The sequence below is a fragment of the Lathamus discolor genome, chromosome 3 (assembly GCF_037157495.1).
Source record: "Lathamus discolor isolate bLatDis1 chromosome 3, bLatDis1.hap1, whole genome shotgun sequence".
NCBI classification, from domain to species: Eukaryota; Metazoa; Chordata; class Aves; order Psittaciformes; family Psittacidae; genus Lathamus; species Lathamus discolor.
The window spans coordinates 25,348,392-25,361,715 of NC_088886.1; the positions used below are offsets into that span (position 1 = coordinate 25,348,392).

General features: G+C 42.1%; 1 protein-coding gene across 2 annotated transcripts in view; it reads left to right on the forward strand.

Annotated features, from left to right (window-relative positions):
- Nucleotides 1-758: 758 nt before the first annotated feature.
- The window catches only part of LOC136011807 (ral guanine nucleotide dissociation stimulator-like 1), a 51,236-nt gene continuing 38,670 nt past the window's right edge, over nt 759-13,324 (forward strand). For both annotated transcript variants that reach the window (XM_065674198.1, XM_065674200.1), the window contains exons 1-3: nt 759-845; nt 1,335-1,436; nt 5,181-5,389. In XM_065674198.1, coding sequence (XP_065530270.1) covers nt 783-845; nt 1,335-1,436; nt 5,181-5,389 — 374 coding nt within the window. In that variant the 5' untranslated portion in view covers nt 759-782. The remainder of the gene's footprint in view (nt 846-1,334; nt 1,437-5,180; nt 5,390-13,324) is intronic.

Consider the following 13,324-nt stretch of genomic DNA (forward strand, 5'->3'; position numbering starts at 1 on the left):
AGAAAGTCTTTCTCTTTCTTTCTTTCTTTCTTTCTTTCTTTCTTTCTTTCTTTCTTTCTTTCTTTCTTTCTTTCTTTCTTTCTTTCTTTCTTTCTTTCTTTCTTTCTTTCTTTCTTTCTTTCTTTCTTTCTTTCTTTCTTTCTTTCTTTCTTTCTTTCTTTCTTTCTTTCTTTCTTTCTTTCTTTCTTTCTATCAAAATGCGGCACTTTGTCTGGTCTGGAGGGTAGGAATATGGGTTTTGGAAAGCTCATATTTTGCAATAGGTGAAAGACAAGAGTAATAAAAACATAAAGGGGAAAAGACTGGAGATGACTTAGGCTGGTAAAAGCATTTGTGGCTCCCGTAGCAAAACAGGTTACTTCCAGAAACGTGTTTAACACCCATTTTCTTAACGTAGAGCTGTGCTGATTGAGGAAGTCTTAGCACTGCACTTACATATGCAGCGCAGTCAAGAGGGAGAAGTTGATATGCTTTCTAGCTTACTGGTTTAGGCCACTGCAATAGCAACACTTCCTCTAATGTCAGAGAAAGCAGAAATTTAAGGGATCTAGGAAGAGAGCTTGGGTGTATGTAACCATGCCACTGGCTGTGTGTGGCTGGCACTGCATCCATTGAACATCACTGAGCAGCCTCCTTGTCTGTGTAATGATCGTATCCAATTGTTGTGTTTCACAAAAGGGAGAGAGATATAATGGACATTGAAAACAAATGTATTGCCATCCACATTTCAAAACTGCCTTTCTGCTTTCTTCAAACAGTTCCTGGATTTCTCCTTGAAATGCATGTGCCTTCAAGGATGCTGTGGAAGAGAAAGGGGAGTCTCACCAGAGATGTGCCAAGAGAAGGCAAGTCACTGGTGTACAGACTGTTGTATATGACTGTGGGATATTTTAGAGGTGGAGGAGATGCTGTTTTCTCTTCTCTTCTCTTCTCTTCTCTTCTCTTCTCTTCTCTTCTCTTCTCTTCTCTTCTCTCCTCTCATTCCTCTCCTCTCCTCTCATTCCTCTCCTCCCTTTCCTTTCCTTTCCTTTCCTTTCCTTTCCTTTCCTTTCCTTTCCTTTCCTTTCCTTTCCTTTCCTTTCCAATTTCTTTTCTTTTTCTTTCTATCCCCTTTCCTGATAGTCAACAGATTTCTATGGTGTAAGCATAGTGTAGCAGGGCCAGAAAAGGCATGCGTGCAATGTATCTGTAACCAAAGCAAAACGGAGCACGGCAGAAGGGAAAAAGAAAGTTATGTTTGTAAACGGAAAGTTTGGAGAGCTATTTAATCGAATAGTTAATTGTCTTGTTATTGAAACTGAAGCGTAATTTCCTTCTTTCCCTTTTTCCGGCAGCACTCAGTTGAAGACCAGAATGAGGAGGGTGCTCTTTCCTGTGCCACCCCGGAAAGAGCGCAGATTGAGGAGGCTCCTGGCCAAGAAACAGCATCACTAGGGGTGAGTAAAGCCGGCAGAGTGGCATTTTGGAAGGATGCTCATGGACTGCGGACAACTGAAGTTGTCTGCCCGGATCATCTGAGGGACCTCTCTCCTTCTGTTGACTCCTCCTCTTTTCTTGATGCGTAAAAAGGATCGCCTTCACCTTTGTCAGGCCAAGTCCCCAGCTGATATGAAATGTCCTTGCTTCTTTGGATAATACTAAATTGAAATGTGTGTGTGTGTGTGTGTAAAAGGTGGGAAAATCAGTCCTTTCACTGAAAAAATCAGTAAGCTCCATCTCCCTGTCTCCTCCTTTCTATGCATGTTTGCCTGTTCCTCTGTGAAGAAATCATAAGAGAAAGGAACAGAGTCCCTTTGTTTACAAACAGAGCAAAGTGAACAGGAGAAGCAACTTCCGCTTTGTTAATAATTTACAGAGCTGTGGGAAAGTCCGGGAAACTCCGTGCGGCTTAAGACGATGCAAACTGCTGCTGACGGGGAAAGGCGTGATCTGCAGATCCCCTCCATCACTGGTGCAGCAGTAGTGTTTGCGTGGAAGGTCTGGTGGTTAAAGGTCGTGGCAACCGGAGAGGAACTGGCCCATCCAGTTACTGCAGAGCAGATGGGAGGGATTCCCCATTGCCAGGGAGCTCTTACGCAAACACTAATGGGTGGGACAGCGCAATGAACACAGGCTGTCCCAGCAGACTCGGGCCTCTCTTCAGCGCAGCACATACGGGTGTGCTTCCTCTGGCCCATCTTAAAAGCAGAGGCGAACCGTTTCCCGGCTTCCACATTGGGGTCTTTTTCTGCGTTTATCGCGTTACTTGCTTGCATGTCGATACTCAACCCTGGGTGGCAGAGACCATTTCTACAGAAACAGCAATCAGACATCATTCCAACGCTTCCCCCCTCCCTCCTATTTTCTTTTTTTCAGCGTAAGAATTTTAACGTTACAAAAAATTGCAGCCACTGAAGAGGGAAAGACTTTCCCTAGTACTGTAATGGTACTGCTTTACAAAAGCTGTCTAATTTTTGTATTTGGTAGTTCAGCTGAGCTGTTGTATCTTTTCTACAGCGTTATGGTGTGCTGTTTCATAGCCTGACTGTGTAAGAATCTTAAATTCAAGTGGGGGTATGAAGTTTTTGAGAGTGTAGGTAGCTAAATCAACATGGATGTGTGTTTGTGGAGATCGGGAGGATCCGGGGAGTTGAATTTTACACTTTCATCCCTTGCAAGTCAATACAAGTCCTTGCAAACGTTTTCGGTTTCTACCGAGAGAAAAATATCAACCGCGGAATAAATCTTAAAAACATTCTCAGGTAAATCTTGTTGCATACAAACACCCTCATTTCAGCAGGGGCTGTAGCGATAGGACAAGGGCCAATGGAAGAAACACCGTCTCTTTGGGAAGTAAAGCTGGCGCAGCAGCCTTTTGAAGGCTGCTCATGGACGTGGGAGCCTGCTCCAGGGAGCTGAATTTCACGTGCGTTGTTAGGATGCTGACTTTCAGCACTGGCTGCTCTCGCTATTTAAAAACCAGCAAAACACTGAAGTTGTCTGCCTGGACATCTGGAACATCTGCTTGTGTTGACTCCTCTTTTCTTCATGGGTAAACAGTATTTCACCAGTTGTGTCCATGGATCAGTTTATTCTTAGTCCAGAAAAAGAATCTTAGCTTAGAGCCTGAGAGGCCGAACATCTAACAGTTATTTCAAGCTGTGCCACGGGTTATTTTCTCCTGCTGGGAGCAGTTCTCAGGTCTCCCAGACAAATAGTCATGGTATTTTGACTAATGAAGGGATCTCAGAAGTTAGCAGAACGTTCCCCAAAACTCGAAGGAATACGGGAATACACAGCCTGTGTGTGTAGGGAAGCAATATCCAAATAATAAGGGTAAAATGACGGAAAAATCTCATTCCTACGTTCAGAAGGTTTAAGGTTATTTGCATTTTCACAGTCAGGCAATCAGTGAAATGAAACAGTCATTCTTGGTTAGAGTTCCTTATTTTGAGTTAGATTATAAGTTACTGCACTTTAGGCAGTTCTATTCCAGCACAGGGTGTCTGTCCCTGAAGTTAATAAAAACAGCTAGAGTGGAAAACTCCCCATCTGGAAAAGCTGTAAGTTTCCAGGAAAGCGAAAAGCTTTTGAAGATCTGTCAAAATCAGTAGAAACTGTGTTGCAGAGAGACGAGTTTCACTATCTTGAGACTACATTTGCGGAATTCCGGAATAAAACAAATCTTTAGTAAGGTGGTAATGTTTTAAATGACTAAGCCTGAAGAATGTTTGGTATCTCATTTACTTCTTCTTCATCCCAGTTGTTTTCTTTCAGTACTTTATTCCAGTCTGCCTAATGAAAAACTATTACATTGGTTTCATTCCACAATTCTTGCTTTCAGAATCTCAACAGATAATATTTGCATTGGAAACAAAGTGGAAACCAGTGGGGTTTTTTGGTAAAAGCAATAGTTTTGAGTGGTATTTATGAAGTAGTGGCTGCAATTCTGTATGTTTCTATTTGGGCAGCAGCCTTCTTTTGTACTGTTCAGAATTTGAACTGTCTTCTTTGGCTTTTTAATCTTGAGTCTCTGCTCCCTCTTGCTAGGATGTATCGTTAATTTAGGAGATGGAAGAGTTTCTAATTTGTAATCCCACTGAATGTCACCAGGTAGCGTTTGTACCTTTGGCCCACGGGGCTGTGGAACACAGATCTGTGTTATTCGTGCCACGTATTTGTATCAAGGCAAAAGCGCAGATGCGTCACGGCACATTTTCCTCAAGCTGACGATGTAGTACATCGGTCGCTAAACAGCAACAGTGGGAGGGGAACTGCACACCTCCCCCATGCTGCCTCTGTAGAGTTCAGCCTTTCCTACATCAGTGGTCTGAAAGTTCCTTCCCAGAGACAGCCAACTCAAAAGGTAGAGAGGAATTTTCTGTTAGGCTGCTCTTGTTGATGTTTTCATTTATAATCCCATTTTTAAAGCTTTTTTATCACACCTACTTAACAAATAAGTATTCAAACTACTCACAAAAGTCATCTTCGGAACTGCCCTCTAAATAGTGGTAGAATTGAAGGGAATGTTTCTAGCTGCTTCAGACTTAAAGCAGGATGTAAGCCTTAAAACCAACTGCTGTTGAAAATGCACACCCCCCAACACCAAACCCTAGATTTGTTGACAAATATTGTACCTCCTGGAAACCGTGAGAGAAAATGGAAATGTTATAATGGCACGTCTGCAAGATGACTTTGATAAACTCCTTGCAAAAGTACGATGAAATGTTTCGCATCCGGATGTGTTCATGACCTTACGTTCTGTGTGGTGAGCCAAAGTTGGTACTTTCAGCAAGGGAATCACAAGTGCCGATGCCGCAGTTGTGGTCAGTTGTCATGTGTATTCAGAAGTTAAGTGAGACACTGGATTACCGCTGTTGTTCTCTCCAGTAATATTATTCTTTGTGGGATAATGGATATTCTTTTAGATACTAATACACGGTAGGATCGTAAGATAACTTGATAGCAGTCAGGCTATACAATCTTAGGTGGAGCATGCCTGAGAAGTATCTTAAACTTACTAAAAGTGTCTGTTATTTGATAGAGCATTTGGTGTTTGGAGAGCCAAAATAATTTAGTAATTAAAGATGTACTTATTCCTGTGAAAAGATGGAATTTAGTCTGTGTTTCATTGTGAAAGCCTGGACAGGGATCTGACTTGTGTCTGATTGTTGTGCTTTGGGTTTTTTTCGACTTTGTAGGTTGAAGAAGACCGGTTACCTCAAGAACACACTGACAGCCAGTATGATACATGCAAGATCAGGACGATAAAAGCTGGAACTTTGGAGAAGCTTGTGGAGAGCCTTCTGACAGCTTTTGGGGATAATGATTTTACCTACATCACTATCTTTCTGTCCACATACAGGGCTTTTGCTTCTGCTAAGGAAGTACTGGAAATTCTCCTTGACAGGTAAGAGCCAGTATAATGAAAAGTAAGCCATTGTTTACGTGATAGGCGGATGTTGTCAGGAATTCCTTCCATTACATTTAGTGCGCATGAACTTACTAACCCGATGGACAGATGTCACTAATACTGCAAATTCCACAATTTCCACATAAACATGAAGCGCATAAAGGCATGTTGCCCACATCGTTAGTCTCATTTAAAGCATAGTCATCAGGTAGAGAAAGTGTGCTGTCTGACTGTTAAGAAACAAACTGGGACTGACACAAGACAATTAATATTGTTCCCCCCCCCCAAAAAAAAAGGACCCAGAATGCATGGGCTGTAAAAGAATGGGCCCAAAAGTATCTAGAATAGATGCTTATGTTTTGCTGGATACTGCTATTTCCAGACCGAATTCTGCTTTTCGGGGACTGCTGATTTGAAACAAGGATTGTACAGCCATAAGCAAAATTTGACAATACCCTTCCGTTACTTCACATGCACATGCAGTCATAATTTTTTAAGGACAGACAAGAACTGCTTAGTGTTCATTAGTATAGAAGAGCAGCATAAGAACTCACAGGCTTTAACCTTGGCTCTCCCCACTAGGCAGATAAGGAACCAAGGCATAGATAAGTTACCTGTGCTCTTCTTTTGTATTTGAAAAGCAGTATAGTACTCCTTGCTTTAAATGAATGTTTTGCGGCTCAGTTCATAGCAGTGTTGAAATGCCTATCTGCCAGGCCTGCTGTGGTTTCTCAAGTGTAGCAACTTCCCAGTCAGGGAAGAAGTCAGATGAGGAAAGAGCAGCCATCCTGGTGAGCAGACTGTACAGCGAGGTTTACTATGGTGAGCTTTACCTGTCAGTCCATACCAATTCAGACGCAGAACATGAGGAGCAATAAAAATGGCATATATGAAAGAATAGAAAAATGTTGAGGAATTCCTTCTTCTGAGGACACATGGGACACTTAAACTCTCTGGGCTCCTGTGAAAATGCCAGCTGTGTGCAGGAAAGGTTTCTGTAAATTGTACAGCTGGTGCAATTTAGCTCAGTTAACTCTGCAACCAAGTTCTTAATATTTTCATATCTGGGAATTTCATCTGTCATATTACAACTGGATTGTAGCACAAAAGAAATGGCAAGTCTGACTTGAGTCTTACATTTTCTCAGGAGTTTATCAGAGGAGAGAAAACCAGCCTTAATTGGAACACAAATTATGCAGGCAGGACTAAATGAGCTTTGAAATGTTTGAATAAGCCAGTTTAAAAGGGATTTCATTTGAGCATTCGAGGAGGAATTAACAAGAAAATAGGTGTCCTTTTCTAAAGCTGATGTGCTTGTTTTTCACTGCATTCTTGGCTGCTGATTGAGGGAAAGGATCTTGGGCCAGACTTGTGCACTGCTGAGTCCTTGTGGTCTTCAAGAGATCGAGTTCCCATTGTATTGGTTTTTGGTAATGTGCTGGCATGTTAGAAGCCCTGCTTTAAGGAGGGATATCCTCTTGTGGTTGGTGTTGAAGGCAGGAAGGGAGAACAAGAGAAGTTTGAATACTGCAGTTCTGCTTCAAACAAATAGCCTAAATGATATTTATAGCAACATTTCAGGTAAGTTTTGGTAGTCCGGTTGTTTAGGACAGCAGCAAGTTTGGAGCATATTTGACTCAAAGTCAGCCCTGCCTTCCTGGTGTTGCTTTAAAGAGGTGAAAATGTCGGAAGAGGGCAAGAAAGCACAAGGGAAAAGTTTCCACAGAATAGAGCTCTCCTTTCTGAGCCCAGTTCTAATCTTACTGGCTTGTGTGCCTCTTGAAAGAAGGTATAATATCTCCCTCAGCCAAAGGGCACACAGGCTGCCTGACCTTGTCACCATTACCCCCAGCCTTTTACAATGAATGATAGAATCCAAAGGAAATCCTAGGAGGTCACCACTTCCTTCCCCTCTCACAAATCTTAGGAGCACAGTGTGTAAGAATCCATTAATGTTTCTCTTGGCTTTTTGAATATCATGGATAATCTGGACTTTTATGACTTGGGACAAAATCTAGATGAAATTTAAGATATAAAAGTTCGAATGATTTACACACAGCTGTGGAATATGGGCTTGTGAAGAAAAGCAGATGTTATAAGGGAAAATAAAAAAAAAAGAATCGGATAGTAGTTGAATTTAACCAGCTTAGTTTTCATCTCTACATTAGTTCAGAATAAGTAGCATTTTTGCGATACTGGTACTTGTTAGTAATAACAGTACAGAGACTAAAGTGGGGGTCAGTGCATAATCTGTTTTATAGGTACTTGTATTTTGTTTTCCAGTGAAGAAGTAGTGAAAAGGGAAGCTACTTAAAACAAAAGACAAAACAAAACAACAACAAAAAAACCTCAAACAAGTAAGATTTTGGCATTAGTTGTCAATTTTAGTTTCATGTGAAGAGCTTGAGCCCTGTTTCTTATTCTCTGTAACTATGGATTATCGAGTAAGGTAACTGCCATTATGAATGGCAGTGCTGAGCTCTTGTTTGGTCCAAGGGACAACAGTGATGTGGCCAGATCAAAAAAGGCCCTTTGGATTTTTCACAAGTGAGCAGCTCCTTGGCACAGAGTAGGAGAGAACAGCATCTGCATCTCCCAGGTGTAGGACATTTCTTTTGCAGGAATTGACACATTGATATAGGCTCTTTAGAAAAGACAGGCCCAGCAGATGGGGAGGGTTTCTTGCTATTTATGTCAGTGATAGGCTGGAGAGTATGGAACTCTGTGTGGGGTCAGGTGATCAGTCAACGGAGTTTGCGGGTCAGGGTCAAAGGGAGAACAGCAATGGGGGACATTACTGTGGGGATCTGTTACAGACCGCCTGATCAGGAGGACTCTGTGAATGAAGCGCTCTGTAGACAGATAGGAACAGCCTCACGCTGGCAGGCCCTTGTCCTCATGGGGGATTTCAACCGTCCTGATATCTTTTGGAGGGACAGTACGGCCCAGCGCAAGCAATCCAGGAGGTTCCTCTGTTGTGTGGAAGGCAACTTCTTCCTGCAAGTAATAGAGGAGCTGACAAGGAGAGGTGCCATGCTTGACCTCGTGCTCACCAACAGGGAATGTGGTGCACCAGGGCTGCCTTGGCTGTAGCGATCATGAGGCGGTCAAGTTTGAGATCATTGGTCCCAATGTGACCAAAGTGAGAAAGGGCACGCAGTGTGCTCACTGCCCGGGACTTCCAAGACAGCGGACTTTGGCCTCTTCAGGATCCTGCTTAGTAAGTTTCCATGGGATATAGCCCTAGAGGGCAGAGGAGCCCAGAGCTATTGGTTGATATTCAAGGATCACCTGCTACCTACAAGCCAACCGTATCCTGGACTGCATCAAAAGGAGCGTGACCAGCAGGTCGAAGGAGGTGATCTTGCCCCTCTACTCTGCTCTCATGAGACCTCACCTGGAGTATTGTGTGCAGTTCTGGTGTCCTCAACATGAAAAGGACATGGAACTGCTGGAACAAGTCCAGAGGAGGGCCACGAGGATGATCAGGGGACTGGAGCACCTCCTGTATGAAGGCAGGCTGAGAAAGTGGGGCCTGTTCAGGCTGGAGAAGAGAAGGCTGCATGGAGACCTCATAGCAGCCTTCCAGTATCTGAAGGGGGCCTACAGGGATGCTGGGGAGGGACTCTTCATTAGGGACTGTAGTGATAGGACAAGGGATAACGGGTTAAAACTTAAAACAGGGGAAGTTTAGATTGGATATAAGGAGGAAGTTCTTTACTGTTAGGGTGGTGAGGCACTGGAACTGGTTGCTCAGGGAGGTTGTGAATGCTCCATCCCTGGCGGTGTTCAAGGCCAGGCTGGACAGATCCGTGGGTGACATGGTTTAGTGTGAGGTGTCCCTGCTCATGGCAGGGAGGTTGAAACCACATGATCTTAAGGTCCTTTCCAAACCTAACTATTTTATGATTCTATGACAGACGTCTTCCAAAACTTATGTGTGGAAGCTGGAGAGCCCTTAAGTGCACTGCATTCAGTTTATTTCGGATTTACTGTGGATAAACCCCTCACTGCGAGTGCTGTGGTATTGTCTGATGTATGTATTAGAGATACACAAATCCAGATTAGACAGTGAGAGTCCTGGGTCTCTTTGGAAAAGTGTCCTGGGAAATCTGAACATATTGTACCCTAATTATGTGGGGATATGTGTTGGTCATTTGGTGCTTTGTCTGCAGAGTATCCTATCCAAGCAGTGCAAGCATTAACAGATCGACTAAAACTGATGCAGGAAACATTCTGTCTAAATAAGGTGATACGATCTTCCCTGAGTGACAGGGGCAAATGAAAAAGCAGATGCTGTACTTATGAGAAACTGAAGTGTTAGGGCAGAAAAAATGAACTTTTAACAGGTGTGGATAATGCAGAATCATGTTTGTTTTCGTTAAGTCAGCCCACGCTGCGGTGAGGTTTTGTGAAATCTTATGGACAAAACATTTTTGCAGGCGTGGGCCTTACTCTGTTAAAATAAGCTGTAATCTGTCCTGTGAGCGCGTGAGGCTCTGCAGCCATAGGTAGCTCCTAGGTGGCCTTTCTGGGCTGCATGTTTCCTGCATGGCTGCAGAGGAGTTGGTAGTTTTCTCTTTTCCTGTGTGTCTCTTTAGTCTGTCCTACCACGCGTTGCTTACATTGCCTTTACTCCTCTTCACATGACATTGGAAGGCAGCAGGAAGTCCTCCCAAAGCCAAGAACACGTGGCTTTGTTTTTTTCATGATAGGAATTGTACAGTCGTGCAGTGCTAGTCCTTGCAGTGTTTTTTACTCCCACAGCCCATGCTGGTACAGTTATCACAGAAATGCACGATTTCTGAGTAACTTCTAACACTTCTTGGAGATTGTGAATAAATCTGTTTGGATTTGGGGAGGCTGTTTGGTTTTTTCTTTCTTTTTTTTCTTCCCCCTCCCCCCGGATTTCAAATTAAGCTGGAAGGTTTTGCTTTTATTAAATTTGAGACTGAACCCCTGTTCATTCTTTTGTCTGGATTCAGCCTATAAAGGTTTTCTTTTAACATAGAAGTCAAACTAAACAAAATCTTGGGCGTAAGCTGGTATGTTGAAAAATGAGGGGGATGACTTGTATTTGCAAAGCTATTTAAGAGTAATTGGACATCCGCATCCCTTTAGTATTCATGGAAGTTTGGCATCGAAATGCAGCAGACAGCTTTGAAAACCTGCCAGGTCTTTAACACTATGTGTTCTGATATTTTCTCTTTGTTTTATGGAAGTGGACAGGGATATTTAAAATAAAAAAATCTGGTTGGCATTTTGATGTGAAAACACTCAATGGAAGTTCCTGGAGAGAGGAAAAGGAGGCCAGCTCTTCCTGCCCCTGTCAGTGAGGGTACAGCACGATGCGCCAGTGCCACTGGGTGTGCTGTGGAATTAACCACTCACAAGTGTAGTGGAAACCAAAGATGTTTAGCTGTCCAGATGAGAGCAGAAGCAGGCTAAATTCCTGTCTTATGTCCTTTATTTTGTCCTAGTAATCATGTTCCTTGCAATGACACTTAAAAGTGGGGCTGTGCTGTACTTGGCACAGTTGCAGATAAAGTGGCAACTGGTCCCTATTTCTAGGAATTTACAGAGGAGGGAGTTGATATTATTTAATGGGAGATCTAAAGCTGGATAATAACAGCAAAAAAGAGCAAGTTAGTTTTACATTTACAGTTCATTCCTTTTGCTTGGAGAATGGCTCTATAGAGGGTAAATGGAGGGGAAAAAGAAGGTAGAGAGGGGACGTTGAAGGAATTGGTGCTTTGGTAGCAGAACCACACTTTTTGGAACAGGTGCTTTATATTGCACTTGGCTCACTGTTGCTGTAGTATCTGATCTTTCCTCTGTTGTATATCAGGTGGTTTGTCAACTGAAAAAGTTATTTCATTTCCATTATTCTATGTGTGTATAATTCAAAGTACCTCATGATTCTTGTGGAGTATCTGTAGCTCCAAGTTGTTTGTTTCAATGCTTACAAGCCTTATTTAGGGCTTTGTTTGAGGATTTTGACAAGAACAACCTTTCTGTATTATTTTTGAGTTATTCAAAAAGTATTTTCCTCCCTCTTCTTCACTTACCTCTTAAAAGAGATGCAGGGGTGTGCTTTCTACTGTTTTTTAGTATTTAAATAGTCAGTACTGCCCATTACATTCTGGTCTCATTTGCTTAGTCAGTTTTTTTGAGTAAGTTATAACTTCCCAAACGCCAAGCAAGGCTGAAAAGTTCTGTGGACTACAGGATCCTTTTGTTTCCAGTGTCTCTTTTTGTATGCAAAGCATTCATACAGGGCTGGCTAGTGAATGGCTCTTTGTCCAAGACCCGATGAGAGCAGAGCAGTTGAAGTCTGCAGAAACACTGTTCTTTACATCAGATGTATCATTAACTCCTCCTAATCTGTATTTAATGACCTGTTGTTCATGCAGAGCTCTTTCGATGAGAGATAGGCAGAGGTTTACATCTGGCAGTGTAACGAAGCATTATATACTTCTCCAGTTTTGCACAGAAAATTGACTGCCCTTTATTACTGTGTTAGGAATCTATATTATAAAAATCAGCATGTATCTCTCTAGTGACATTTAAATGTAAATGCCTAATGTTTTTCAAATACATATTTTATATTTCATACATAACCAGGACAGTGATATTGTGAGTCATTGCAATAAATTTTGGAATTTAAATTTAATTTTTATTCAAAAACTGAAGCTGTCCTTACGTATTTCTCCCAGTAGGGGGAAAATGTCTTTTATCTCTTGGCTAAGGTTTATTTTAGTCATCTTACCTAGCAGACAGCAGTGGAGAGTGAAATCCTTGCCCTTTAGCAACAGGACAGGAGCAGCCTTCATAGCATGTAATGTACGTTATATCCACAGCATGTCTCAGTTCTGTCCTGGGTGATCTTCACTGAGGAGGTGTCAGCATAAATCTCTAGAAATCCCCTTATGTTCTTCTTGTATCGTCTTGATACGGTATGTTACCTCATGTTACAGTATTTGGAAAAGCAGAACAATTTACAGGTCTGCAAGACCAAATATTGAAACCAATGGAGTTAAATCTAATAAAAATAGGTTAAGCTTTACTCTGCAGCTTAGCAAAGTGTTGGGAGTGTTGTTCTTAGGACCCCTCTGATTTATTGCATCCTTGCAGTAAAGCAGTAGAAAGTATCTCAGATAGTTAATTGCATTCGCTTTGAGTTGCAAACACTAGTAAATTAGCTTTTAGGATATAACTGAGAGGCCAGGTAGGATTAAGCAGTGAATTCTGGCATAGCCAAGAATCAGAAGGAAGGTATCTATTCAATTTTACAGCTTCAGTAGTGCTGATCTCAGTAAAAGGAGCATGGGCAGGGTGTATAATTGCTTGGGAGAATGTCAAAGAAAGCACAGAGGCTCTTGATGCACCAAAAAATTTCAGAACAAGATTGACAGCTGTTCTTGTACCGAGCAGTGAATGCTCTTGTTGTGATTCACTGTGACCACCAAGGGATCGAGGTGTTATTCAGCATGTTTAGAAGTGGATTCTTACTTTATTGTCAGTTTAGCTAAGCATATTTTTTTTCAGATTAACTCTGTGAAATCTCAGTGGCAAAATGGCCTATCCTGTACATACATCAATTTCTAAGGATGCATTTTAAGAAGCCCTTAAAACCTACTCTCATACAGCTGCTGTCTTACAGGACCAGCTGGATTGCTTCAGGATGACTGAGAAGAATTTGGACACTTCAAAACACGTGTTTGCAAGTTTTTGTGCATGTTATACCTTCCCCCCCCCCCCGACAGATAAAATGATGAGATTTCCAAAACAATCGGAACAAATAATTTTTGTTATGTCTGCCTTCAGTGTAGCTGGAGATTCAAGATCTGGTTTTAAATGAGCTGTTTCAGATAATGCAAGTGGTTTTAGCACAGTACTCAAGGCTAAGTAAGCCCAAGCTGACATCCTTAT